The sequence below is a fragment of the Octodon degus genome, unplaced genomic scaffold (genome assembly GCF_000260255.1).
Source record: "Octodon degus isolate 3935 unplaced genomic scaffold, OctDeg1.0 scaffold00133, whole genome shotgun sequence".
NCBI lineage: Eukaryota > Metazoa > Chordata > Mammalia > Rodentia > Octodontidae > Octodon > Octodon degus.
In genome coordinates, this window is record NW_004524709.1 from 6,790,260 (window position 1) to 6,805,838 (window position 15,579).

Here is a 15,579-nt window from a genome sequence, read left to right on the forward strand (position 1 = left end):
TTTTTTTTTTTTTTTTTTTTTGAGAGAAAATCATGGCAAAATAATGAAACCTGATGAGGACTATTAGAATACTTTATTCCTGTAGCAAAATAAGAGAAATAAAATATCAGAGTTGGCAGCATTTGAGCTTTGGTTGAGATTATCAAAAGCCTAGGAACAAGATAATAGCATGGATGTGCAAGTGCCCGGGTGTTTGATAGCTCAGGGCAAAATAAACAGTTGAGCCCCATTTTCTGGTCCCTTACCTGGAGACTCTAGAGAGACGTTGGTGCACAGAGAAGAAAAGCTAAGGAGTTGAACACAGCATGTTCTTTTTAGCAGGCAATTCTTTCAAGTCTTTTGTAGATTTTTCCACATATTCCTTTATGCCAACAGTTAAGCAGGGATATCTCCCTCGTAGGTCAGTAGCCAAGCTGGTTTGGCCAAGGGTGTAAAATCCCATTCTGGGCTACTCAGTTTCCTTTTCTCTGCTTGGGCCTGCTGTGCCTCTGGCAAGGTCTGTGTGTGACTGCCGTACTTGAGAGCACCGTCAGGGGAAGCTGCATCCCAGGATGCTGAGGCCTGAGAAGACGTACACTGCTCATTGCGGAACGTGAGCCCTGCCCTTCTGCTACCTCCTTAGGGCAGTTCAGTCGGGCTGCGTTGCAGATCTGCCCGCTGTGCTGAGGAGCAGTATTTTTATTATTGTCCAAATAAACTGATGAAGAACTGTGAGCCAAATAGAAATACAGAGCTTCATATTCCAAAATATTTTATCAGTATCAAAAGTTGAGCAGGGGGCTGGAGAGATGGCTCAGTGGTCTAAAGCACCTACTTAGAACAAGCTTGGCAAAGCATCAGGGACCGCGGTTCAATCCCCCAGCACCACATGCCAGCCAGCCCCGCCCCCTGGTGGGCTGAGCTGGCCACACACACATACCCCTCTCTCTCTCTCTCTCTCTCTCTCTCTCTCTCTCTCTCTCTCTCAAATAAATAAAAAAAATTTTAAAAAAAAGTTGAGCAGTATAACCAGGAGATTTAATGGAGTGCTCTTAAACTTTAGGAGGTACACATGTATTAAAGTGTGCTCAGTAAAATATTATAGAAATTTAGCTAAGAGGAATGGAGATATTGATACAGTATTTATTAATACATTTCTAAACTAAGAAATGAGAACAGGCTGGTGTGGCGGTGCACCCGTTACCCCAGGACTGAGGCAGAAGGATTGCTGTGAGTTTGAGGTCTGCCTGGGCTACAAAGTGAACTCAAGGCCAGCCAGAACTGCATAGACAAATCGTTTCTCAAAAAAACCAAAAAAGACCAAAAAAAGGACAAAGCCGAATAGATAACATTATTGTTACTGTTTAGGATCAAACTTTGTATATGTAGGAAGTTAGACTTTTATGTAAGCTGTTTTTTTTTTTTCCTCTAAACATATCATTAAGATTTCCATAATCTTTTGTTCGTGAATTCACCTGGTGACATTGTCACAGTATGCGTTGGGGGATGTATTTTCATCAGCCAGATAATCATAGTAGTAATTACCACTTCAAGAGCATTTTCGAATTTGTCCGACATTAGTGTTGTTTTACAATGTTTGCTTTTTATATTAGCTACCATATTCTCATCAGATTCTTTACATCTGTGCCTGCTGCATACCTGTTACATAATTAGAATAGTGTGGCAGTTGCACACTTGGATTCTAGATTCCACTTGACTGGTACATTTATGCAGGGTTTGAATGGCTGCATTCAACTGATATCTCCATTGTGATACATTATCCTTTTTTATGCATGTGTAATTACCCAAAGTGTTGAAACATTGACAAGCAGTCTCAAAAGATCCCCCACAGACTGAAGTTGGTGATGTTGGCAAAACTTGGCTACTTAGGGCTGGGATCTCCTGCTAGGGCCTGCCTCTCTTAGCTAGGGCATTCTTGCAGCTAGAGGTTTATAATTTTAGAAAGCAGCTCAGAATGCTTTGCTTATAAAGGGCTAGAGAGAAGATATTTCAGGCTTCATTTCATGTGGTCCATATGGACCCTGTAGGAGTTCTTCATCTTTGCTGTCATCACACAAAAGTGGTCCATAGATAATAGGCAAACAATAGGCATAAATAAAACTTTATTTATAAAAATAGGTGGCAGACAGATATTGCCTATAGTTAGCAGGGGGCCAAGGAGATAGCTCAGTAGAATAAGCGCTTTCCTGACAAGTGCAAGGGCCCGAGTTCAATCCCTGGTTCCGTAAAAAAAAAAAAAAAAAAAAAAGAATGTATCTATAGTTAGCTGACAAGTTTGGGTTTTAAACCACTCTATTGAAAAGGTTAGCGGAAAGTCAGTAGCTCTTTCACAAGCTAACACTAGGCAGGATGCAGTCTCCTAGCAATGACATGCATGGTATGGCTATGGAGCTTCTGCCCTAGTTTGTTGTACCTGACTGTATGACTGACTATGCTACCCCCTAGCCCCCGCCCCAGTTTAGAAGGCCACATGTCATGGCAGCCACCCATTTCTGTGTCCTGCCATGAGTCTGTCCTGGTGCTTCCTGTTCCTAGTGCCTGTTGAGCATCTGCACATCAGCCCCAGCCTGTGCTCAGAGGTCAGCTTGTCTGCCAAGACCTCCATGGCTGTCCTGTCAGACCTGTTTTCTGAGATTGAGGCTCCATTGTACCCGGGTGAGTTCAGACCTTAACTGTCATCATTTCCTCAGCCACAAGCCTTGGTAGATCACAGGGGTCTTAGCAGTCCTCCATTATTTTGCTCTGTGCTCCCTAGCCAGGCGCAGGCCTTTTTGTCTGTCACCAAGACTCTCACCATCACTCTGGCCCCACATTGCTCTTCCTTTCAAGCTGTCCTGTGTTTAATTTCCCCATCGGAATTGTAAAAATGTAGGCCTGGCTGGGGCTTTTTATCTCAAAAGGGCTTTTGTGATTTTCACCTTTTAAAACTGATCTATTGATTTTAACTTCAAAAAACTCCAGTGTTTATTGTATCCAAAAGTATATTAACCCTTTACCCACTCCATACCCCTCTGAGGGAGACTTTGACTCTCTTTTTGCAAGAATGCCTATAGATCTGCTTGCTTACACCTTTATCTAACAGTAGAATCTATTAATTTACATCTTTTCTCCCCTAGTGTTGAAATGCATTTAACTCGAAAAAAAGTAATGCAGTCATTTGTACCTTCATGTTCAAGTTTCACAGAAAGGCAGAGAAAAGCCCCCAGCCAGGCCTGTTCCCCCAAAAGTCTTAGCATTAATTGCCTGATGGTTGTAGGATGTTAGGAGGCTGTGTCATTTCATTTCCCAAGCCACAGTGAGGAATAAATAGCTTTTTTTTTTTTTTTTAAACTGTAGTTAGTACAGAGTTACAGGGTCTCACTATACAGATTGGGCATGTCATAGTGATCCTCCAGTTTTCAGCCTCCCAAGTGCTGGGGTTACAGGTGCGTGCCACCATACCCAGTCTCAGTCACCTTCTCAGTACACCTAGGGGCAAGGATCAAACCCCATCCACTGCTCTCCACCTAAGCAGACACTTTAATCCACTGAGCTATCTGGCCAGCTCAGTATTCTTATTTTTTGACTAAGCAAGCTGAGACTCAGAATGTTTAGTATGTTGCCAAAAGGCAAGCAGTTGAGCAAGAGGATTGAGGAACCTCTGCCCTTTACTCAGTACTATCTACCTTGAATAATTTTAATAATGGCCCAGCTTATTAAAAAAAGAAGGCTCTGTTTTAGACAAAAGCACAACAAAATTTTCCATTAAAAAATTAAGATTGCAGCATCTCTGTCACAATCTCCGAAGGTCTTTGGTCTGCATATGCTTCCCAGTTGGAACCTCTCATTATAAATTTCAATTTGTAGATATAAACATCAAGGAGCTATTGTTAAAAGCTTAAGGGTTTGGTTCCAGTATTAAAATACACTTCCTCACATTTGTCACATCTTTATGGGATTTTCATGGAATAAATAAGGGAAAGAACAATTCAAGGTCTGGGAAACTGAGATAGTGTGCAAGCCAACCCTGGCTCTCTCAGAACTCTAAGGGGGATGTTTCAGTGTACAACCAAAATGGCTTTTTCTAGCCATCTCTTGGTTTTAGCATAAAGGCAAGTTGTCTGCAAGTTGGAAAAGGAACTGTGAATCACTGTTAGTGGTATAAGACACACACAGAGAATGGGAGAGGGAGGGAGGGAGGAAGAGAGAGAGAGAGAGACAGACAGACAATGTGAAACAGAACACAAGGTTAAACTTAACAGTACTGGTCTGTCTCCCAAAGGTTAGTGAAAAGTGACTCATTTGCTTGGATATAGCAGATGTATCATTCTTGTAGTTAATTTATACACCAACTAAAGCATTTCCATTAGAGCCAACAAAGAGACTCTGCTGCAATGAGACTAAGAAGGAAAAAACTTTTGTTCTGACAAATTGCAAGTGAAGACAGCATCTGGATCATGAGTAGCAGAGGAGGCTTGGGGATAGTTAGATGCTCTGACATCACAAGTGATGGCCCTTTCCTTCCTGTGCCATCCTGGACTTTTTGTCCATGAATCTTCCTTTGTCTAGATCCATCAGATGCGGACATGTTCACTGAGGAGAAGATTCACACTTGACACAAAGGAGGTTTGCCCATCTCTTGCTTATGTACAAGTGAATGGCCTGGGTCTGAATCCCCCTGCAGCTTTGTAGTCTCCTACTTCCCAAGAGGTGAACCAGTGAGCAATCTGAATTGTGAAGTAGGCAGATTCTGCTGTGCTACTGTGCCTAGCTCCACATTTCACCAAGGAGCCTTGTTTAATTAACATCACTGCATATAGGCATAGTCTTTAACCTGCCAGGAATCTGTAGTAGCTGGCAGGCACAGTGGTCTCATGGGGCTGTCTCACTGGAACCCCTGTATAGGTGGGCACATATTTCTTCTCAGCTGTCTATGAACAGTGGTAATTGAGTTACCCTAGGAAACCAGGGATTGGATGTTCTTTTTTTTTTTTAATTATCTGAAGAGAATACAAAAGTTTTTTAAAAAATAGAAATGGTACAGAACTTCACCAAACAAAACAGTAGGATTTCACTGTTGCTGTATTGCATAATGTTGTTCGAATTAGTTTTTTAGATTACCAGATATAAGCATGCAAAATTGGTTTAGAAAAGCAGCAACTGCCCCCTCAGTAGACAGCAGAAAGGATGTTTCTTTCTTTTAATTTTCACACAAATGTTTTTTATTTATTTGGTGCAGGGTCTCACTGTACAGCTTAGACTTGTAGTGATCCTCCTGTCTCGGGCTCCCCAATGCTGAGACTACAGGCATGTGCCACCATGCCCAGTTTTGTTGGCTGGCACAGCACACCCAGGGTTCTGGGGCTGGCATGGCGTGTGGTACTTGGGATCTAACCCAGGTCCTTGTGTTTAGACCATTGAGCTAACTCCCCAGCCCCCAGTATGTTACTAGTATATAAAAGGCAATAAAGGAATAAAGTTCCTTTGAGAGCTTTATTCATTATTTCTTGTCAGTTAGTAGACTGCAAGTACATTATTTTCTATATATTAAAGCCAGATTTTCTACTGTATTTCTCTTCATTTAGAATTTATTTAGGAATTAAAAAAATAATTAACATGACTTATAATGGAGTCTGTCACCATTGGCCACTTGGGAATTCCAGTTAGACAGAATTAAAGAATACTACTATTTAACCTGATAGCATTTTATCTCTTCTTCTCCAGTATCTGTTACCATACTCATTTGTGTTTCACACTTTAAACTATTCCTCTGACATTTGTTGAGTATAGAGGATAGAGGCTGGCTGGGCTGTAGATTTAGCATCTAAGGAAAACATTCTGTCACTCTATCCAGCAGGAAATTGGAATGAGCAGAGACCTTCAGGAGCAGGTCATGAGGAAAGGATTGAGTCAAGGCAACCAGGGGATTATCCAGGGTCTTTAACAGGGGAGGATAAACCAGTGCCCAGGAATTGGTCAGGCAAGGTAAAAGTAGAAGGGGCAGGTCGTGTTGGCCTGAGCAACAGACTGAAATCCCGTAAGTGGTATGCATGTCAGGGCATAGTGAGAAATGCTGGTGGGGATGGTGTTGGAATAACTTGTAGATACTGTCAAGAAAATGACAGTATTTAGGACATTTGCCCGCTGACTTCCTCCCATACTCTTCCATATTCTGAAGTCACTCATGTCAATGCCTGAGGGTTGTAATGGTGCCAGGGAAGCTGAGACAGAGCCTCCATTTAGAGAAGTTCTCAGAATGTTGGGGGAAGCAGAGGTATGGGCCTTACAGAAAATGAGGGGCCTGATTCACAGCACAGGTACCCTCTGCTGAAGGACTGAAGGATGGCCATCATTTTTTTTTTTTTTTTTTTTTTTTGCTTTTAAAAGCCCTGTAAACTTGATGGGAAGAGCATTGAGCAATGCCCAGATTTGTGATTTCTACCACAATGGCATAGTATATCATTGCAGTGGCAGAATTTCTCCGCCCTCCTAGCAGAAGCCAGCTGCTAGATTTAGTGTTGGCATATGCAAGGAGTTTGAAAAGGAGAGGGAGGCAAGGTGACATATAAATTAATTTGGAAAATACTTTGAAGTCATCCAGCTGCCACCATTCCTATTTTTTTTTAAATCACCAGATGTATTGAAATCGTAATGTTCTGTAGCTTTGAAGTGGAAAAGCTGCCTACCACAAAGCCCGATTGGACATTCATATTGGAGAAGTATGTTTAAGTACTGCCTGGCTTGAATTGAGTCAAAATATAGGGAGCTTACACTTTAGGTGGCTAATTGCAAATTTTGTGCCTCATACATTAGCATCTACTGTGTTTTCATTTGAAATGTGTGGCCTTAGAGTATGTATTACTTGGCTGTGTGGAGATGGAGTTCTAGAGAATTAGATCAGTTGGAATGTGAACTCGAGGCTGTTTGGCAGAAATACAGATGGGGTGTGATGAGGAGGATAAGTATAGAGTCTGAAATGTTAGAAGCGACTTTTGAATGGCGCTCTTCCTTCCCTCTCCCACTCGTCACAGAGGCCCAGTGGAGCTCCCTGCTCTGTGCTCCTGCATCTCTGCTGGGTGCCATCCAGCTCGTCTCACAAGAACTGATGCAGGAACTCCTTCTCTGGCTGGGTCAAAGGAATTGCCATTAAGGCTATAAGTTAGTTTGCCTGGGCTGTCAGAACAAAATACTGCAGACTACAGGTTTAAGCAGCAGACAGCAGTGTTCTCACAGTTCTGGAGGCTGGAAGTCTGAAGCTAGGGCTTGCTGGGGTTGGTTGCTCAAGACCTTTCTCCATAGGTTGGAGGTCACCGACTTCTTGGTGTCTTCACACGGCTTGCTGTTGTGTGACTATGGCCTGATCCCTTTTTGGAAAGAAACAAGCCTCAGTGGGTCACAGTTCACCCCAACAGCTTCTTTTTTACCTTAGTTACTTTAAAATTCTCTGCCTCCAAATATGCAGTCATATTCTGAAGTCCCAGGTTTAGGGGTTTTAACCTGTGAATTTGAGGGAATAAAATTGAGCTCTGAAGAGAGTGAAAACTCTTGAGAAAGAGATGCACTGGACAGTTTTTGCATTACTGCTCTGCAAAAACTTCCCAGGGCTCAGACCCATTGCACCCTGGCATGCAGTCTCTTCATCTGCTACATGTGTGGGTAACTGATAATGGCAGTTTTAATGCTTTTGTTTCTCTTTATTTGCTGAACTCCTGCTGTACTGGTGTGTATAAAGTAGGTATTATCTTCACTTTCCAGAACAGCAGCTAGAAGCATAGCGATTTGGTTAAGGATCTGGTCCAAGGGGGGCTCACTGTGCATGTTCCTTCACACTGTCTAGATCCAAATATGTGGAACTATTTAACCCAAAACTGTTTTAGTGAGATTGAATGGGTTAGTCACTATGGGTTGGAACTTACCTAGGAATACTAGCTACTGCTTTTCACTGAGTCCTGCTCATAAAGAATGGTGTCATGTACACATGCTCATTTCTGTTGACAGTTGATCTTCATTCAAAGATTTTATATTTGTAAATTTGTCTCCTTGCTAGCATTTAATAGTAAACCCAAGAATAATACTCAAAAATTTTACAATCATTCAGACATGCATAGAACCCCAGTTTGTTTCCTGATGCACATATTCTCCACTGAATTTGAAGGAGAATGTCTCGGCCTTCTTTCTTCAGCTCTGACTATAAGCCAGTTTCCTTTTCATAGCCCCCCTCCCCTCTATCATATTTTTCTGCCTTTTGTTGATCTGACTATATAAAGTGACTGCTAAGTGCAGTGCTGAAGTGGGTGGAGAAGGAACACTTTTCAGTAAGAATATCATGTCAAGCAACATAAAGTTATCTGCTTCTGAATGATAGAAGGAGATGCTCTTGTATCAGTTTCTGTATAATGATTGGTCAATTAAAATTAATGAAATCATGCTGTATAAAATGTATTCATAGTCTCTATTAGTCCTGATCTCCTTAATGGGTTATTTACTAAACATAAAAAATGTGTTCTCTCTCTAGGGGCCAGGGAGATGGCTCAGTGGAATGAGTGCTTCCCTGGCAAGCGCAAGGGCCTGAGTTCAATCCCTGGTTCTGCCCCCCCCAAAAAAAAATGTTCTCTACCAGTTAACCATTTAAGTACTTGACCTTGCTACTACCAATCAGTGCTACAAGAGGAAAACTACTGTACATTTCATTGGCCATAACGTAGCATTTAAACACATTAGTTGTAGGCATGTTGATTGATGGCTTCATATTATTCATGCTAAAATAATAATTACAGTTTCTGATGTCTCACCATTTATCACAGAATGTCTTAGGAGTTTTTTATGTGTTGCATTTAATCCAACTTCCCTCAAACATTATAACTATTATTGTTCCCACTTGATGGCTAAATAAACCGAGGCACAGAGAGGTTAAGATATTTCTGAAGACCTCTAGGAATTTGCACGGCTGTCATTTAAATCTCAGTCTTGCTGATTGTTAAAGCTTGAACTCTTTACTGCCTCTGTTCTCACAGATAAGAAAAACTACCCTCTTCAAGAGAAAATGCATAGCTTTTGATCGATTGACTGCTGGCTATTTTAGAACATTATTTTAGTTAAAATCTTACAGTGATTTGTTGATTTAACTTATGCTGCAGAAGTGTATCTGAAGCTCTACTTGACTTTGTTTCATTGAGAATAATATAAACTACCTGAAAGACCATTACTGTGTAGAGATATTTTGTTGCCAGCTTTCCATGGTTTGCAACAGAATGAATGTGTGTTTGTCAGGTCTCTTCCTAGCCAGTGTCAGTTTTGAGGCCCTTGTTTATCTTCCAGAATAATCATCAAAACCACCAGAAAATCTCGTGTGCTTCTTTGCAGAAAACCATTCTGCACCTCCTGATGTAACCACATACACCTCAGAGCACTCAATACAAGTGGAAAGGCCACAGGGCTCGACAACGTCCCGGACAGCACCAAAGTATGGCAATGCCGAGCTCATGGAAACGGGGGATGGTATGTCTTATGGCACTTCTTTCTGCTGATGTGCTTTTCTATGCCTGTGATTGGATGTTTCTTATAGATATACCACTTATTGAACCTAATTTATCAGAATCTTTATGAATCTCAACAAACCTCCTTCATTAGCATGTAGACACAAGAAATATAGATTTTCTCCAGGTTGATCAAGAGTTACAGAAATTCTTAATTCTTCTTTGCTAAAGTCTCAGTCTTGCCCAGCGTCATCAAAGTTAGAGCAGAATTCAGCAATAAAGACTTTTTTTTTGTCTTTGAAAGGTGGACAAAATATTCTTGAGGTGCTATCCATCTCACTGAGTTCATGCAGTTGTGGTACCTGTGTGATTCACAATTAAATAGGAGACCAGTTCCAGTCTCTCACAGACAGCAGGCCTTGTTCAGCCCAGGGGCCCAAAGTCCCAAGTTTGTGTGCTTTTCCATTAATGCATGTGAAGTCATTCCCCTTTCCACTGAGATTCCAAGCTGCTTTTTAGTTTGCTGTAGTTCTCTGAAAAACTCACTATTTACTAGATAGTTCATTATTGTTGTTCTTGTCATCAATTTAGTAAGGTTATCATCATTGAAATCCATCACCTTTGCTTTTGTTCTATAGGCAAATTCTGAATTATAGAGTAAACAAAGAGTATACATACTTCAGGAAAAAAATATTTTAGTACTAAATTTATTGAAACATCATGAGATTAATACGTTGCCTTTAGCCTCTGCTGTCATAAGAGGTGCTCAGAGCAGTGGCCATCAGCTTCCAGGCATTTATTAGTATGGCGAAGTGCTGCTTAGGTAACCTTGGTCATTGAGTTTGCTTCACACACAATTTCAATTTCTTCTCTGAACACTGGGAGTATAGTGGGTTTTTCTGCAATATACAGCATCCTCTAGGGTCCCCCAAATGAGGGTAACACCATCTGTTGAAAAGACATCACACTTTTTATTTGCCTGAAGTGTATACATGTTAGTCTGGTGGGCTGTATATATTGTGTGGTTGAGTATTTCCTAGTATGAAATGCTCCCACATCACAATCATATGGGAGTGCTTGCAGAACAGAATTCAGCAAGCAGGTTCAAGGTTTACCTGAGACCTATTCAGTCTAGCTCTGGGGTGGTCCAGGAAAGATTTGTCTATCCTAAACTTAAGCTTGAGAACTACTGGCATTCTTGAGAAATGACGTTTGATTCATCTGAACCAAATTAAATTGGGATACTTTTTTTTTTCTCCGAATGCCTTCAGTGCAGGTTTGGCTGGCTTGAGTTGTGGGGATTGAACCACAGCAACCTGAGCCAGACTGCTTTGTTGAAGCAGCCACTTAAGGAACTGAGCTAAGGGGCAGGCCCCCTAAATTGGGATACTTAATGGAAAAATAATATATTTATCTAGTGAGCTTTCTGGATGGTATATTTTTATGTAGTTTGAAACTACAGAAAACTTAATGTCACAATTCTGATGATACTCATATAATATTTTTGAGACTGCCTGTTCAAATTATTTGTTTCTTAGAAAGTTTTTCTTAAGTTTTGTCCTGTTTCAATGTTTTCTTGTTTCAACTGTGATGGTTAGTCCATCTACCCCATGGTTCCTATCTTTCAGGAGTACCGGTAAGTAGCCGAGTATCAGCAAAAATTCAGCAGCTTGTCAATACCCTCAAACGACCTAAACGACCACCATTACGAGAGTTCTTTGTTGATGACTTTGAAGAATTGTTAGAAGGTAAAAGAACACTTTCTTACTGCTGTTTCTTTTTTGATGTCACTATGGCCCCATAAAAAGAGGATTGTTAAGGTCCAGCTAGATAACTCAGCAGACTAAGTACCCACTTAAGCAAGCACAGGGACCTGGGTTCCATCCTGGCACCACATGCTACACTGGCACTTCCCCACAGGTATGCTGAGCCAGCATGGAAGGTTGGGTGTAGAAGCATATGCCTGTAATCCCAATGTTGGGAAGGCTGAAAACAGGAGGATCACTATGAGTCCAAGCTGTGTAGTGAGACCCTGTACCAAATACATTAAAACAAAAAAATTAAAAAGAGGGTTGTTTTTATATTATTTATAAGCCCATTATTTTAAGAGCAGTAACCTTCATCTTCATTGTTCGATAGAAATCTAGAAAAATGACTGAAAATTTTATTACAGAATGAGTACTTGAAAGGTTCACCAAGCCCTGTACAACACCAAAACTGTTTGGGTACAGCACCAAAACTGTTTCCCTCAGAATAATGCGATTTTGTTCTGGGAGCCTGACCTCCTTTTCATAATGCCATAAGATTATAGAAATGCAAAATTAAATTATACAAACCCTTAGCTCACAACAGTACCTCTCTCTCTGAGCAAGTTTGTGAAGATGGCTACAGAAAACAAAAATACATGGAGGCTAGTTCTGTACCCTCTTCCTGCTCCTTGGAGGCACGGGTATTGGTTCCTGGTCCAGGAATGCCTGTGGACCTTTTAACACAGACACATTAAAGTTAAATAGAAGATCTGCTTTTGTATCAGATTCAAAGTCCTTGTCTTCTTTTTTGTTAAAATGTAAGAGTTAATTGATTTAGACAGAAATAGAGCATGTAGTACGAAAGAAAAGCTTTTTCTAGAAATGGCAAAAATACTGTAATAATTTCACTTCATCTATTTAAAAAAACATGGAAGATTATATTTTATTATGATGCATTTAGTTTTATTCTGGAAAAGGAAAAGACTTATTCCATGCTCTCGTTATTCAATGTGGTTGTAGCAAGTTTATATTAACATCTCAGGAATTGAAAACAAAGCGTAATTTAACAAAATTTGAGCTCTTTAAGGTCCAAATTGTATGTGTATAACTAAAATTTTAAATGGATATTTAAGTACTGTACTCTAGCCAGATAGTTTTGCCTCTTGTCACTGCACATGTACTCACTTCCTGCTGAGCTGTCTATTCCATATTGCCTTGGAAATTTTAAGGTTTCTGTTACACCCATGAGGGCTAGTACATTATCATTTTAGAAGAGCATCTCTTTTCTGTCAGTTAATAAATTTATTCCATGAAGTAGGAATCTCTTAGCTTCTTTATAAAGCTAATCATACTAATATAGCTGTATTTTTTGAAAAACCTTTGTATTCAAATGTATTTAGTTCAACAACCGGATCCAAACCAACCAAAGCCAGAGGGAGCCCAAATGCTGGCCATGCGTGGGGAGCAGCTAGGCGTGGTAACGAACTGGCCACCATCCTTGGAAGCTGCCCTTCAGCGCTGGGGGACCATCTCCCCAAAGGCCCCCTGCCTGACCACTATGGACACAAATGGAAAGCCCCTGTACATCCTTACCTACGGTAATTCTATAAGGCTTATTCATCTCTCATTTTGCTTGTTCTTGTACATTTCCTCGATTGAAAGTATAGAAGGTAAATTTCTTTGGGGATGGCTAGTTTATATTTGTTTTGCTGTATATGTTTCTGGCACAGGAATAGATGGCATCTAAAGGGATATTTTAAGAAAATTATTTTGTGAGTGTGAAAATTTAAATTTTAAACTTTAGAAGCATAATTTGATAATTAATGCAGTAATCATAACCCCAAGATGTTAGATTTTTACCTCTTGAGTATCTGTGTGATTTTGTTGAATACTTTTAATATGGGTTGAGAAAAAAAAATATATATATATATATTTCACATTGACATGGGGTTGGGTCATAATTTCGAAAGACACAGTCTCAAATGCTGTTCTTCAAAATGTTGAAATGAAAAGAACAAAATCCTTAGGGACTACAACTTTATTGTTTTGTTTTTTTTGCGGTACCAGGGATTGAACTCAGGACCTGACTTGCCAGGCAAATGCTTATTTTACTGAGCTATCTCCCTGGCTGTAGGACTACAACTTTAAAAGAGATTCCTAAAATGTAATTCTGGGAAAAGTTTTTGGGTTTTGGGATTTTTTTTAATTTTTAAATTTTTATTTTTTTAATTTTAGGACAGGTCTTGCCATATAGTACAGGCTAGCCTTCAACTTGCAGCAGTCCTCTTGCCTCATCCTCCTAAGTGCTAGGATTATGGGCATATATCACTCATCTGGCTCAGGAAAAGGTTTTGTAATTCTTTAAAAAAATATTTATTGTTTCAAAGGGAATTTGAGAAATAAAAACAGAACCTCTATAGTACTTTTTCTGTATTTCATAGGCTATTTTACACAACAGGTAGTAAACACTTTTGCAAAAAAAAAACCATAACACTCATATAGAATTCATGAGATCCACACTTGTTTAACAATTCTAACTACTGTACCTAAGCCATATTTAAAAAGAAATAGGTCAAAAAGGAAAATATGTAAATGGACACCATTATGATTTGTAATTCTGTGTACACAGCTTTAAAACTGGAGTAATCAACAATATTGTAGCAAACAAGATAAATAGAAAACCATGATGTGTCATGACTGTGTTTTGTATCACCAAACAAACAGATCTTGAGACATTTTGTATTACAAATACAGGTATACAAAAAAGGACCTCTCTTCATTTGAGGAAATGTCAACATTTTTATTTACTACAGAGTCAGTGTTGCAGTAATTTACTTTAAAGTTAAATCTGAAAAGAAAGAAAATTAGTTAGAACTGTCTCAGTCTTTACACAATTTATAACTCCATTATTGGAAATGGTGTTGAAGAGATAGATAGATAGATAGATAGATAGATAGATAGATAGATAGAGAGATAGATAGATAGATAGATAGATCATGTTGAATGGATAGATAGATAGATAGATAGATAGATAGATAGATATCATAGCAACTTGTGAAATGTAATGCTGATAGTTTTAAGTAATGGAAAACTATAAAAGCCCAAAGATCCCAGGGAGCCACTGGTCTCTGTCATGGAGTCCAAGGGCTGATGAAACTGGAGTTCTCATGTCCAAGGTAGCAGAGGGAACTTTTGTCATAGCTCTCAGAGAAAATTGTCTTCCAGATCCTTGGCTGATTGAATGGCACCACCTGTACTGAGGATGATTGCTACCACCTAGTCTACTCACACACCAATCTCCTCTAGAAACTGAAACGTGACCCCCAAAATAATGCGTGACCATATTTCTGGTTATTCTTTGTGCCATCTCTTCCCTAGAATTTGGTTTTTGGTCCCTCTTGCATAAATCATTTAAGAAAAATTTCTCCAAGGGCCAGCAAGATAGCTCAGCAGACTAAGCTCCTACTTAGGCAAGCACAGGGACCAGGATTTGATTCCTGGCACCACATGCTGTGCCAGCCCTGCTCCTGGGCACACGGAGCCCAGGTGTAGTGGTGCACACCTGTAATCCCAGTGCTAGGGAGGCTGAAAACAAGAGCACTACGAGTTTGATCTGCATAGTGAGACCCTGTACCAAATACATTAAAAAAAAAAATTCTCCAATAGCTATTGTAGTTTGAAAATTTTCAGGATTAGAATTTCTATCTTGCAGGATTTGATCTTTTGAGATTTTAGACTATGGATTTTAATTTTGGGATTATGGGACTCAAGATTATGTCACTCAAAAGTATGAGTGGCACTATATTATTTATTTATTCATTTATTTATTTATTTATTTTTGTGTAATAATTTGTTATTTATGAAAAGTCTTTACAAAGATTGGTTTTATCTGCATGACACTCAAATAAGTAGAGTAGGTCCCATATCCCACTTGGCAGATGTGGAATCCAAGCTTCAGACAACTGAGCTGACTTTCCTCTTAGCTGTGTGGAAGCAGAGCCAGCGGCCACAGCCTCCATCCTTTTCCTTCTCAGTTCCTGTGCTTTTTCTGTGTTACTGTGTTCTTTCACTCAGTCTTAATATTCTTAATTTTCTTTAAGATGATTGTTGTCACCTGTAGAATTGCCAGGGGATTCTTTTTTATTGTTCGGAACTTTCAGGTGAAATCATTATTTGTATCTATTTATATATGTTACTTACAGTATTTGGAGCAGATTTATCATAAAGTCCTTTTTTTGCCATAATTTTATTGATAAATAACAATGAAAGTTTCAAATCAGATCGGTAGGACAGTTTCAATAATTAACACACTGCATACATTCTTGTTGGTGGTTAATTGCTGTACAAGATGTGGACTTGATATCCTATTTACAAAC

The 15,579-nt window shown here is 39.6% G+C and overlaps 1 protein-coding gene across 5 annotated transcripts in view; it reads left to right on the forward strand.

The window, feature by feature from the left end:
• Positions 1-15,579, forward strand: part of Dip2c (disco interacting protein 2 homolog C) — a 213,139-nt gene that overhangs the window by 53,024 nt on the left and 144,536 nt on the right. For all 5 annotated transcript variants that reach the window (XM_023701324.1, XM_023701327.1, XM_023701323.1 and 2 more), the window contains 3 exons: positions 9,343-9,477; positions 11,084-11,203; positions 12,604-12,801. In XM_023701324.1, coding sequence (XP_023557092.1) covers positions 9,343-9,477; positions 11,084-11,203; positions 12,604-12,801 — 453 coding nt within the window. The remainder of the gene's footprint in view (positions 1-9,342; positions 9,478-11,083; positions 11,204-12,603; positions 12,802-15,579) is intronic.